A 14,440-nucleotide genomic window follows, 5' to 3' on the forward strand; every position below is an offset into this window, starting at 1 on the left:
TTACACTCTCAATGTTGTTTTCCTTATTATTTTGTTCAAATATCTCTGCTTGTTGGGACCATGAGTGTGCAAAAATGGGGAGAGACCACCATAGTCTATGAAAGCAGAAGCAAGCTTTATTCCAAAGACAAAATTAAAAGAAAATCACCATTAAAGAAAAAGCACAAAAGTTGGGACCATAGTTAAGAGTTCAGGCTTCTGAAACTGGCAATCAATTGGGACGGTTTCTGAGCTTCTCTTTTATAGGTATGGACAAAAGAATTTTTACAATCTCAAGGTAAAGCTTAGATACAAATTGCTTTTTACAGTTCCCACTAACAAGGTTTTCAGCTAAATTAGTGTTTGTATTAGTCTTTTGTTTCTTGCTTGCATCTCTAATGGTGTTTACAGAAACTCTGCACTTTCCTGACACTGCCTGAAACTGAAATTCATATACAAAGTGTTATTAAAAGTTGCAGCGGGGGTGGGGGTGAAACTAACCTTTAGTTGCAGACAGGGCTCTCAGTCATAAAGCAAAGAAACTCATTGTTAAAAGTTAATCCCTATATGTTGACAGGGCTGGTGACTGTCAGCTACCATTTCCTTTAGACTTACAATTTTCTATTTCTATATTCCTATTTTTGGAACCTACATTTCTATTCCTGGACCCTTCAGCAAATTGAGTGTACTAGATTATAGAAGCAAACAAAAAAGGAAACCAAGTAAAGATAGTTCAGCCATTTTGAAGCATTTTATGAAATTTGTTTGGACATGTTTTGCCCTCCCCCCACTTTTTTTAAATTCTCTTTGAAGCAAGGTTTCTTGTCACTCACATTAGCCTTGAACTACTGCCTCTGTTATTCAAGTACAGGGATTACAGGTTAGTTGATGGTTTTTGAAAATAGATGTTACAATTGGCTTATTTATTTGAAGAACTTACAAATAGGATGTATATTGTATGTAGAATTACTATTATTCTAGGGATTAGATTGGATTAATCAACCCAAAGTTATCAGCTATTTAATCAACATTTTATATGCAAAGGAGCTATTGAAAGTAACTTTCATGAAGTTCTTTTATTAAAAAATGATGTCTTGCTACACATGGTGAATCAGTAATCCAAGCATTTGAAAAGCCAATGCAGGAGAATTGTCATTAGTCTAATGCCAGCCTGGGCTAGAGTGAATCCCTATGTTGAATAAAAAAGCAAAAATATAGTTATATACTCTTTGAGTCTATAAAGAAAGTTTGAAGTCTTGGTTGTTTTATTCTGTTTTGGGGGAGAAAGGCAGGAGGAAAGGAGTGGCCCATAACACCAGAGTGTTGTATGAGCAACCCCAGCTGTGAGCAGCCCCAGCTGGTTTTATTTGTAATTAATTGTGGAAAGATCCTTGTTTGTGGTTCTGAACTTCCCATATTTGTTTCTTTGAGCAAAGTTTGCATGAGGCATTTGTTGAAACAGTTTGCTGATTTTTTTTTTTTTTTTTCTAGGCCCGTTAAGAATCCATAGTCTGACAGGGATGTCCTTCTGAATGCTGTGAATGTATGTTTCTCTTATTGGTTGATGAATAAATGTTGATTGGCCAGGAGCCAGGCAGAAAGTACAGACGGGGCTACCAGACTAGGAGAATTCTGGGATGAGAAAAGCAGGGAGGAGCCTTTATAGACACCATGTAACAACCAAAGGAGTAACATGCCAGAGCATTACAGGGAAGCCACAGCCTCATGACAATACATAGTTAAATAGAAATGGGTTAATAATTAAGAGACAGCTAGCCAATAAGAAGCCTGACACATTGGCCAAAACTTTATAATTTATAAAAGCCTCTGTATTTATTTGGGACTAAACGGCTGCGGGACTGGGCAGAACAGAAATTCCATCTTCAATAGTGTAGTTTGTTCTTCATTTCAGAGAGCAATATTGAAGTTTTCTAGTCAGTATATTTATTTTCCTTGATTTTTAGCATAATAAATTCTAATCTAGATCCAAAATCCTTTTCTATAAATGACCTGACTAAAAGAGTGACATAAATATTGCATAGGTAAAGGTCAAAGAAAAGGCATATAGTTTGTAACCAACTATCTTAAATTTATGTTTACAGAACTATATCAGAGATATGATTCAAACAAGGTCAGGACATTTGTTATTCCTTTATTATTTAAACCCTTTAGAATGTCTTTTTTTGTATCAGCTAGCTGCATGCCATCAGTTTGTTTCTGTGTATAACTGCATGTGTACATATATCTTCACACTTTTTACACGATATATGCCTCTTTTGATTTTTCTCGTCCACAAACCTCCCTAAAAGCTATTAGATAAAATCTGTCTAACCAGGGGATAATTATAAGAACCAGCTTATCCCCATGATATTGCACACTGTGCCAATATCATTGATTACACAACCTGTCTATATTGTTATGCTTTAAGATTGGCTATAACTACTTTGGTGGCCAAGGACTAACAACATGCTAAATCTGGAGATAATAATGTATAATATGTAGTTTTTATATATTTGATTGGGACCTGTGTCTTTTAAACTTCTTACTGGTCACCACTAAGGACAGCTTATTAGTAACATTCTTATCGTGAACATAAGGAACTTTGAGGACCCAAATCTGAAGGTTAAATCTTAACAGGAGTAAATGGAGAACAGGAAGGAAAGGAGAGAAACTGTTGATTCTAGTGAAGGTGGGTTCTGGTTTGGATAGAACTTTTCTTTCCCTGACAGTATATGTTTATATTCATCTGACTGCATAGACATGTTTAAAAATAACAGGCATGTGACTGAGCCCTGTGATAAGAGTTTACTTAGCAAACACAGGCCCTGAGTTCAGTTCCCAGGACAGAGGCAGGGAAATGCACTAAAATAACAGTCATACAAGTTTTGGCTATTTTGAACTGATTGAACACATTTTTGAAATTTTTTTTCAGAATGTTGAAACTTCTTAGAAGAAATCCTATAAAAAATATAAAGTATTCCTAGACCAACCTCTGTGTGTTAAATGACCATTTTCCCATGGATAATCACTCATGCCAGTTTTTAATGCTGATTTTCATATATGATGTTTTATGTGTTTATTTATAACTTCATTAGAATAACATAAAGATTTGAGGTTCAGATTCATGCATTATTTTCATCTAAGTAATTACTATACTTTTTCATATCTGCCAATAAAGTTACTAGGAAATATTCAGCACTTATAATGAGATGTATGTACAGAAAAAGATTCTTATTTTTTTTTTTAAATGATTATTTAAAACAAAACAAAACAAAACAAAAAAAAAAAAAAAAAAAACGGGATGGAGAGGTGATTGAGCAGGTAAGAACACTGGTTGCTCTTCAGATGACACAGCTTTGATTCCCTTCCCAGCACTTACATGGTGGTTACCAAATATCTGTAACTTCAGTTCTAGGACATTCAATGCCTTTTCTGGCTTCCTCAGGCAATGCACACACATGGTGCACAGACATGGCAGGAACCATACAGAGAAAATAAAAAGAAAAAAAAATATGACTGTTAAATATTTTCATTGATGATTCTGAAAAGTCTCATTTTGAGCTGAAGAGATGACTCATTGGGTAAAGTGCTTCCTATACAAGCATGAGTGTACCCAGATCCCAAGGGCTTACTGGCAAACCAGTCCAACCGAAATGTCAATTTCCCGATTTACTGAGAAATGGCCTAAATTAAATCTCTGGTCAGCTACCCACACTACCCACAATCCACAGACAGAAGGCTCTTAATTACAAAGTTTAATCTCAGAAATGAAGCTATAGCAAATCAACTGAAACTAAAAGTCCCTTTGATCAACAATGTAAACTCTTTCCTAACTCTTTGTTAGGTCTGTTAAGAGACTAGATATTTGTTTGAATTAAAAAAAAAAAAAAAGGAAACAGGTATAATGGTTCATCCTGTCAGTCAAATAATAACCATCATCATTTAATATTATCCTAGATGATCTTAAGCAAGGACATGTTAAGTGGGAAGGAAGTAAGTGATTGGAATGTAATGGGATAGTCTTACTCCCTTTGGATGAAGAAACTCCATTCTCCCAGATCTCACAGAACAGAACATTTAGCCCAGCAAAATTATGTACACTGAGGAATGCCACTTCCTACCACTTCTCTAGCCAGACCCTTTCTTTTATTGAAAGCAGTCAATACATGGAAGGAAATTTTGCAAGGCCTGTACATGTGTGCCTTTGTGTGATTTGAAATGACTATGTATAGATGCATAAAATTTAGAAGATGTCTATATGTAGTGAAGAGAGTTGAGGCTCTCTTGTACTTGTTAAATGCTTTCCTAAGATCCATTTCTCCTAGGTACATGACAAGATGACTAGTTCAATAAGATAGAAGCCAATATTGATGTATTTATTAGTTTCCACAAGCTGATTCCTGACTTTTGGTTTCCTTATTTCCTATAATAGAATTAACAAATTATGTGTATTCTTTCTCTTTGTTTGGCTTCTTCAGCCTGTTTTATTGTTGTCATTCCTTGTATATATAGTTTTTGTTTTTTAATCTAAGCAACATTTTGATTTATAACTATTCCAAAAGTTATGTATGTGTTCACCCATTTTGCATATAAAGCCTATTTCTCGTGTGAACTGTTTTGAAGAATAACTATATGGTTTAGTATTCTTTCTTTTACATACACATCTACAGGGTAGAATTGCTATATCATAGGATAGGTTTGCAGTTAACTTTGTAAAAAAACTTTAAAATCTTTTTCCAAAGTTATTGTATAATTTTTTCATTCTTGATTTCATTCATGATCACTTGCTTGTTCATTATCCTTGCCCACATTTGGCATTATTAGTTTAATTTATTGATTCGGATAAGTATTTAAGCTATTTTAAATGTTGATAAGTTTGTCAACATTTTTATGAGGATAGTCATAAATTATGGTTCAAGTTGTCCTCTTTTAAACTCAGTATATAAAATCGTTTTTCTATTAGTTGTTTGAGAATTTTGTGCAGTGTGTTTTGATCATAATCTCTTCTCCTCCAGCTCCACTCAGCTCCACCCCGACCCCATACTCTAGCCATCCAACTTTGGTGCCCTCTTCTTGTTTTATTTTTTTTAACCCATCAAGTCCAGTTTGTGCTGCCCATATATTCTTGGATGTATGAACTTGTACTGGGGTGTGATCCACTTACCAGCCACTGTGTGTGTGTGGGGGGGGGGGTGCATTCTAATATTTTCAAACTCAACCATTGTTTTTCTGTTTCTTCTTTTATTATTCCTATATTTTGGTGTGTTTTTTTTTCCTTTTTTGTACATTTATGAGTTTGATTCATTATAATTAATTTCTAGGGTGATACGATGTAAAGATTGAAAGGTTTTTCAATCATATGATTTCAGCAGACATACAATTGTTTTCCATAAATATAGTTTGTCACAACACAGTCTAAGAATGGAGTCATGTGAGGGGAATTCTGGGGCTTGTGAGAAAAAAGAAAAAAAAAAAAAAATAAGTCCTGTGGCCTCAGTTTCTTTAAAATCAAGAAATTGTTCTTGGAATGTGCTTTGGTGCCCATCTATGCATAGCAGTTAACAGTGAATTTACTTTTGATTATTCATTGCAGCTGGCTCTTGTTATTTGTTTATGTGCCTCTGTGCCTGCTACATGTTGCCTATCATATGATTGTAACCTTGAATATCAATTGTCTGATGCTCTGAATAAAGTTGGTCATTGTGTGAGACTTTAATACACCTCGTTTTTAGGATCTATTCTTCTAGGTTCACACTAACAATGGAGCAGTAAACAATGGTTGTTTCAGTACTCTTTGTAATATTAATTATTCTTGCCAAGTTCTTTTGAAAATTTGCACGATCACATAGTGACCTGTTTCTGTGCTTTCCATTTTACTATCTGTTACAGTTCCTCTTCTTGGTGACATGCTAGGATCAACCTTTAAATTTCTACTTTAAAAGTCTGTAGAATTTCAGCTCATTTAAAAAATAACTAATACTTTAAATATTATCTGACCCATACACATAGATATATGTAGGTTGATTTTAAGAAACTCACAGAATTATTTCATAATTTTTAATAATAGGTCTTTATCTGTAAGTGAATAATTGTTTTAGGTGCTTCTTTAAGTAAGATTTTGTAAATGCTAACTCATTTGTAGAAAAACAGATTTTCTTGTAAATGATGTTGTACACTGCAAGAGTCAACATAATAGTTCCAGTAGATAAAGTTTATTAATATACATTAGGATTTTCTATATAGATAGACAAGTAATTTGCAAGTGAGGGTAGTTTTGCTTTTTTCTGATTTATTGTTTTTGGTATGTGAGGTGTGGTGCTTTCATAACTTACATGTTTATTCACAGATAATTTACCACCTTGAATAAAATTTTTATTGTTAGCGATAAATTCAGATGAATTTTGTATTAAATGTATTTTTCTCTCAGTGTAATGAATTGTATTCTTTATTTTAGAATTTTTTTTTTTTTTTTTTATGCCTGGATTTGAGCCCAGGTCTTGAGTAAATGCTAATAAGCTTCCTGTAGTCTGTCAGAGAACTAGACCCTGGCCTATCATTGATTTGTCAATATTAGAAACCAAGTTAATGCTGGGATAAGTCCTACCTATATGTAATGTCGCTTTTACATTTTTATTACATTTTAAGTTTTTTTAAAATTGTACTTTGATTTCACATTCAGATTGTAGCAAGTACAACTTGTGGGAGTTCTGTTCTAAAATGTTGGGTTCAGAAACAGTGCTCAGGGCCTCAGGTTCCTGAAGCCAAGCACCATCCCCTGTTGAGCTATCCCAGGCCCCTAATATCTTCTTTTATATAGAGATTAATTCCCTTACTAGTGATATTTTTAAGATTTTTAAAATCTACTTATAAAGACAATTGGCTCATTTTATTTCCAAAACTTTTCCGTGGTTTTGTTTCAGTCATAAACTGAGTTTGAAAATGTTCCTCACTCCTTAGTCACCATCTTTTCCTTCTGCCATATGGAGCTATTTTGTATTTTGCATATAATTTATTAATGTTATTACTTGTCGATCTTATTGGCATAAGTTATTCATAATGATTTATTATTTTAGTGCCTGGAATATCTAGTTATATATCTTCCTTCATTCCTGATATTAGCTTATCTTTTATCTTTGCTTTCAAATAATACAAATTTCTTGTCACATATCTTCATATGTTCCCCTTCTGTACTTGGGATTCCAGTTATACATGTGCAGTGAAATGCTGATCTCTGGATTTTCACCAGCTTTCCCCTGGACTTGGTTATAATTGTTTGTTTCTGTCTTGCCACAGTTAGTGCTCCTTCTCCTTTTTGCCTTATCTTCACTGTTGTGTTCTTCCAGGAGTTTTCCCATTTCCAATACTGTATGTTTCTTTTGGTTCTTAGACTTCTGTGTTTCTCTTGTCTACTTGAATGTAATTATGACATCCAACTTTTAATGTTCCCATTTTCATTGTCCTAGTCATTACTGTGTCTATTTGTTTCTGTGCTTTTCTTCTGTTGTATATAATGCATGTTTTTCTTAAGTTCTTTTAAGTGTTGCAATTTGTTTTATTAGAAAGTTAAATTTTTTTCAGGTGACCTTGATTCTGTTGATCTTTTCTTTTTCTTTAAGCTTTAAATCTAAAGAGACAGTTAACACCTCTCTATAAAGAACTGGAAAGCCAATGTTTCAGACTTTGTAGGCCAGGACTCTGCCACTACATTCAAGGGAAGCTGGAGACAAATGTGAATAAATAAGCATAGCTGTGCCCTAGTAAAACTTAAATACAGAAAAATGGGATTGTTCAGTGTGCTGTCGTTTTTCTGTATGCTGTTCAAAACTTTGAACTTAGTGAACTCTGGGATTTGATAATATGGATTAGCAGTAGTTTTGCTTTTTAAAATTACTGTTATTTTCCTGACCCTGTGTTTCACTATAAAATAAAAGTTTATTATTCATATGTAGAATCAAAGGAAACCAACACTGAGGCAAGTTACTGAAGCACTGCTTCTTTACAGTTTCCTCCTTTGTGATATTTTGCATACAAATTCTAGTCCATTTGTGGGTCATCCCATCCTCTTGGTACCCTGAACATCAATCTTTGTTTTCCCAATTCAGTGAGCCCCCATCTTCTTAGATTTCTCTGTGCTATATTTAGATTCCTCTTTATCAGAAAGACCCAGGGTATTGGAAACTCAAAGTATTGGTTTCTTTTCTCTGGGATTAGAGTATAATATTATCTATACTCCAATTGTGCCATATATATTTTGTTCACAGTAGGAGAACAAATCCCACTTGTTTACTGTATCCTGGCCAGAAATAATACTTGTGTTTGTTTATGCATATTGTATGTATGTGTCTGTGCTTACATATGTGCCTATTACATAATAAAATGTATTCACATTTCAAATAATTATATCTCTCTAGGAACAAATTCTTAAACTTAAGCTAAGCAGATATTTATTTTTTATCAGATTACTCAGGATTTTAACAATGGTTTTGTTAAACATTATTATAGAGACAATACTGCATTGGCTATATGACAAATTTGGTATATGTGATTTCTGTTTTTTATAAAATGCCATGCTAAGTTTTTTATGGTATTTTCTTAATCTTCAGATGGAGAAAAAGTGGGCACAATGTATTAGCTATCTTTGAGGAGAGTTTTTCAGTAAACTACTCATTAAAATAATAATAATAATAATAATGAGAATTTCTCTCATTTTTACTTAACAAGTAAAAAGTTCCACCTAGCAAGAATATAATTACAGTGAGCAAATGCCAGTTATCCAAAATGCAAATATGGCTTGGCTTGTTCATAGCTTTTAAGTAATAACCTCTAATAACAGAAGTAAAGTTTCTGGTTTTATTTTTCTGTTAGATTGAAAGAAAAAAATCTAGTACTAAATCACTCCTTTGTATGGTCTTTAGAGGAAGGGTTATTAAGATGTGATGATGTTGCTCTTTAAATTTCATTTTTTTCTACTTTGAATAGTTTTGAGTGTGTATAAGAATTCTTAGGAAACTGGGCTTTGTATATGCCAATCCTGAAAGACTATTTGAGCTACTCAGTTCATTTTTAATAGGTTGTATATTTATCTGTCTCCACAGACAGAGGTGTAACTTCTAGTTACAACAGTTACATCATCTATAAATGATAGTCCTAAGATCGCAAACAAGATGTGCTTGTGCACGACAGGTAGTTATCAGTTATCTTATTCTGTGATCTAGTGTGCTGCAGACTTCACACTCCTCTTGTGTGGCCATTAGATAAATTGCCTTATTTATACATTGACTCTAAAATTCTGTATTGTAGGATCCTAATGCAAATGATAAAATTTTTCAATAACATGCTACCACAGGTAGAAAATTTAATAATTTTATGTTACAGGTTACAATATAAATGCAGGCACACTAAAAGGCTATGTGTATAAGATGTACAGAAATATAAGGAATGGTATTTTTATTTTTATAAGATGCATTTATTTATTATGTATACAATGTTTTGCCCTGCAAAGGGCATCAGATTATAAATGTGAGCCACAGTGTGGTTGCTGGGAATTGAACTCGGGACTTCTTGAGGAGCAGCTAGTGCTCCTAACCTCTGAGCCATCTCTCCAGCCCAAGGAATTATATTTTTATATTTGAGTTTGTTACAGATAAGAATACCCGATCTGTATATGTCATACTTTCCCATGTTTCTTCCCCTAGGAATCAGATGATTGAATTACACAATTTGTAGTCTCAGTGCATTGGCAGGAAAGGGTTCTGTGCTAGCTGCAAAGTCAGTCCTCATTTTCACCTTCTGCCTTCCCACTTTACATTAATAAGTCACTAGAACCAAAATGAAGGAAAGAACTGATGCTAGATCTACAAACTTTTATTTTGTTCTGTATCATGTTTCCATAGCACCTTATGTATGGTACCTGTTTCTAGCAGTAGCCTTCTTGGAAAGTATGGAGTCTTATCCCTTCTTAACTAGCAACCAATTGATTGGAGTTATTTTTTGCTTTATTTCTTCTTACCTTTGCAAGCCTGGTACTCTAAAGGTACTCTTTGGTATCACACACACAGCTTTTGTTTCAGTGTTTTCTGAGGCAGGTAAAGAAAGTCTGCCTACTTTAATCTTTCTAATTGAAATAAATGAAAGAGTAGATAAATCTCATTTGCTTCCTGGTCCTTTCACTTCAAATACTCAGTGTGAAAGCATAGATACTGTATTAAAGTCCCAGTGTGTAATCACCCAAAGAAAATGTCTGAAATAACTGTTAGTCCTCATTCTTTATCTTACCATTGCAAGAAAAAACATCCAACTAGCAATAGATTAGCAATGCTCATTCTCACATCTCATTCCTCTTGATATAAGTATGACCATGGAATCTATGACATTAATTCTCTGAATAATCTTTGACAATAGAACAGATTATTTATTTGCTCATGCAAAAGTAGTAACAAAGTGGTGACATAATGCCTTTAATCCCAGCACTTGGGAGGCAGAGGCAGGTGGATCTCTGAGTTTGAGGCCAATCTGGTCTACAGAGCGAGTTTCTGGACAGACTCCAAAGCTACATAGAGAAAATCTGTCTCAAAAAAAACAAAACAAAGAAAGGGGTAGTAACAAAATGATTAGTTTTCAGACAGCTTTCTCTAAAAATAAAGGAAAGCTTAAAAAAGAAATATATATTTATAAGACACAAATTTCTTGTGTCATTTCAAGGAAACTAAAGTAATCACTCAGCTTGACCACTGTGACATTCTTACACAGATTGAAGGTTTATTTCTACTTACATTTTGGTCAGGAAGCTTTAAGTAAAGGATATTCAGGTAGATCCCAGTCTTCAGTAAAGCATGGCAATTTTATCTGTTTTCTCATACCTGTCATTTAGATTTTGTCTATTAGTCTAGGTTTGTATTATAGTCTTAAATCTGTCCACCTCTTAGCTGTCTGTCCTTGTGAACAAGACTTCCATGTATCTCCGCGTTCTAGTGCTCCATGCTCTCTGGAGATTTGTCTGACCCCTGAAATTGTTTTTCTTCCTACTCTTTTATGCTTCCCAAACAAAATAGGGTCCCTCCCCCACCCCAAAGCTTAAAACATGTAAGTACTTTGTGACATAAATTCTCATTGAGGTTATTGTAAAACTGTTACTAACACACAGGTTAACTAGTGGACTGTCTTACTGGAAGAAAATGAAAGGAGCTTCCGTCTGTAAGATGAATATTCCTGTGTCCTATTTCCCTGGTTGTAGATATCTACCAATGGAGATTTGTACTCTATTGACATTTGTATTTTATGGTAAAGACTCAATAATGGAGACTGTTCTAGAGAAACAAGATGCTTACTTTTTCTCAGATTACCTTTATATATGCTAAAAGCACTTTAAATTCCCTTGGTATTTAGGGTGAAGTAGGGGAAGAAAGGTGAAGAAGAACTTATTCTTCAACTGCCCTCTAGAAATTCTTCTGTTCCTAACTCTCTTATTGTTTTTGCTAGGAGTCCAATGTGCTGATTGCTGCTAACAGCCAGGGTACAATTAAGGTAAGACATTCCATAATCCCCCATTTTAAACTCAGATCCATTTTTTTAAACTGCAGCAGGTTCTTGGAAATATGAGCCTTCACAATCATTTTAAATTAGGGGTATCAGTCCTCAGAAATGACTTAATTGACATTGAAAGAAATAGGTAGCTCATAGTTATGGAAATGATCATGCTTGTTTGGAGATGAGGGCTAAATCGATTGATAAATTGTCAGATGGGACCAGCACAGCCATACACAGGGTATTCAGTAGACAGTCTATCTGTGGCAGGACATGAGTGTTTATGTGTTTGCTGCCTTCACCTCTACTTCTTCCTCATGTTTCTCTTTCTTCTCTTTGATAAAAAAGATAGTTTTTTTTTTTTTTTTTTTTTTTTTTTTTTTATCTCTCCTTGCTAAGGTGGTAGGTAGTCAGGATAGAGAGGAAATTTTAGTGTTCTATAATCTGAAAGTCTATATGAACCAGAGAGCATAGTCTGAGTCACGACTTACAGTTTTCCATGTGCTTTCATTTTTAGTTTCTGGTTCAAGAAAATCAAATTTTCATTAATTATAACTTAGTATTTAGCTTTTGGGCATAATGTATTATTTATGTAAATAAATGCTGAGCTAAGCAGTGAACTTTTTCTAAACAAGACCTTGTTTGGATGGAAGTTTTTAAAAACGTATGGCTAACACGTTCTCAGAGAGAACCTCTTCTTTCTATATAATCTTCTGGAAACTTCAGAAAGCAGTTTTTTTATGAAGTGTCTATATCCTTTAAGTCATAAATGCACAGTTGCCTGAAGCATCGAAGGAGTAAATCCAACAAACTCAAAACAGAATTGCACCAGTAGCTGGTCAGGCTGATTCATATGACAGTCGCTTTTCTCAGGCAGGTAGTCTTTGTAATACTTTTCTAAAGAGGAGCCACAACTTTAATAAAAACTAGGCCTTTGCACTGATCAACATTAGTTCTTTTCTGGAGGCCTCGAGCAAGACATTAGGTCTTGGAATTTGATTGAAGTAGCTAATCTCAGTTTCATAGCCTCTTATCAAGGCATGGAGTGAAAATGGAACACCTTAATCAGCAGCCCAGACATAGGGAGCAAATGGAAATATTAGCATCCCTATAGTAACTCCAAGGCTACAGTAGAATCCCATAGACTCTTAGAACCAAACAAGATTTTTTTTTCAGCATTGGCTTGTCATGTCTAGAGGACTCTACCTAATGTACTACGGTGTACATACAAAAAAGCATTGTGAAGTTCAAGCAAAAGATGAAGGGTTACATCTTTAAGGTCTTTATCTCCTAAAATTAAAGTGTCCATAGAACAGTCCTTGACAGTCTCACAGACACCTTTATGTTCTCAGTCCTTTTTTAGCCATTTCCTTTCTTGTTTCCTCACATTTGATTTTAACACCATCACAGGTTACTTTAATGGCATGATAATAACTTAACATTAAAATTCTAGCCAAGTATTTTGATCTCTAGATTTGCCTTAGTATTGTCGACTGAGTGCTTATTAAAAGAAATATTAAAATCCTAAACAATACTTTTCCTTGAGAATGTATTAAGTTATAAACTGATGCTCCAAATATATTCTGTGCATGCTTCACCTCAGCCCATTTGTACCCATGAGTTTCTTACCTTAAAGGCTCCCAATTGGTACAATAACTAATTTGAAATTTTTCATACAGTGCTTGAATTGAAAGAAGGAATGATCTTGTTCCTTCAGTTCTTTGGCATTATACCAGTTAGTAGGTATTTTTATTTGGTTTTCCAGTAGTGCATACAGTAAAGTGTCATTAAACTCTTTGTTTTAAAACTGCTCTCAAAACTCTTCTTGTGTTTCACCCATTAGGTGCTAGAGTTGGTGTAAAGGGTTTCCTGAAGTCAAATCGTGTTTGATCCTCCTGAAAGCCATCTGCACCTGATGATGAGAAAAGAAAGGAAATGGCATGTGATGTCTTTCCAAAGTCATCCTGGGTTTTAGATTTGTTCTGAGTATCTTTTCCTTTTACGCCATTGGGACATTGGGAATACCCAGAGAATTCTCCGCCATCAGTGTAACTATGAACTTTGCTGTTGGCTGTGTGGCTAATTTTTGTGATAGGGAAACAAATTCTTTTAAATAAAAATAAATAAAAAATAATAAAAGTATATTGAGCCACAACTGAGCTGGGAATGCCTTTATCAGGCGTGGTGAGAATCTACTGCACATGTGGGCTGTAGAGAATGTTCTGGCTGGGGAGAGGCTCAGTGAATAAGAGCACTGGCTGCTCCTACAAAGATCTGTTCCCAGCACCTTGAAGCTACCTGTAACTCCAGTGGGAGATCTGACATCTTCGTCTGGCCTCTTGGAGCACCAACTATGCATGTGGTGCACACACAGACATCCAGGCAAAACGTTCACGCATTAAAGTGAAAATAAATCATATTTTAAAAGAAAGAAAAAATGTAATTTTAAAGTTGTTTTTTCCCAACCCCTTCAGAATTGCACGTATTAACATGAACAAAAGGTAAAATGAATGGATTCCTTCCAGTGAGATTAAGGTTTACATTAAAAAAAAAAAAAAAAAAAAAAAAAAGAGTAAGAATTCCTTTCTGTACATGCTGATGAGATTATCATCATCCGATCTTTTGGGTCCTCCATATCTGGTCAAAGATCTAAGAGTTTGACTTACTGAGATGTGGTAGAAAGGGAAGTCCTTACAACTGCATGCTTTGTCAGCAGTAAGCCTGAGATAAAGCCAAGTCAGCTTTTGTTCTAACTGACCTGTCAAATTGTACCGGTCAGCTGATCTTTTCTGTAAAGGGACAGATAGGAAATAGTTTTGGCTTTGCTGGTCATGTGGTCTCTGTTACAACTACTGATCTCCACCAGTGCAGCAGGAAAATAGCCATAGGTGTGTGGACAAATGAGCATGACTGGAAAATAGGTGGAGTTCCCATTCTC

The 14,440-nt window shown here is 34.6% G+C and overlaps 1 protein-coding gene across 2 annotated transcripts in view; it reads left to right on the forward strand.

The window, feature by feature from the left end:
- Cop1 (COP1 E3 ubiquitin ligase) overlaps nt 1–13,852 on the forward strand; it is a 115,517-nt gene extending 101,665 nt beyond the window's left edge. The window contains exons 19-20 of one of the 2 annotated variants that reach the window (XM_051186062.1): nt 11,458–11,502; nt 13,346–13,852. In XM_051186062.1, coding sequence (XP_051042019.1) covers nt 11,458–11,502; nt 13,346–13,363 — 63 coding nt within the window. In that variant the 3' untranslated portion in view covers nt 13,364–13,852. The remainder of the gene's footprint in view (nt 1–11,457; nt 11,503–13,345) is intronic. The other variant, XM_051186061.1, reaches the window with a different exon arrangement.
- Nucleotides 13,853–14,440: the final 588 nt, after the last annotated feature.

This window comes from Phodopus roborovskii, unplaced genomic scaffold, assembly GCF_943737965.1.
Source record: "Phodopus roborovskii unplaced genomic scaffold, PHOROB, whole genome shotgun sequence".
NCBI lineage: Eukaryota > Metazoa > Chordata > Mammalia > Rodentia > Cricetidae > Phodopus > Phodopus roborovskii.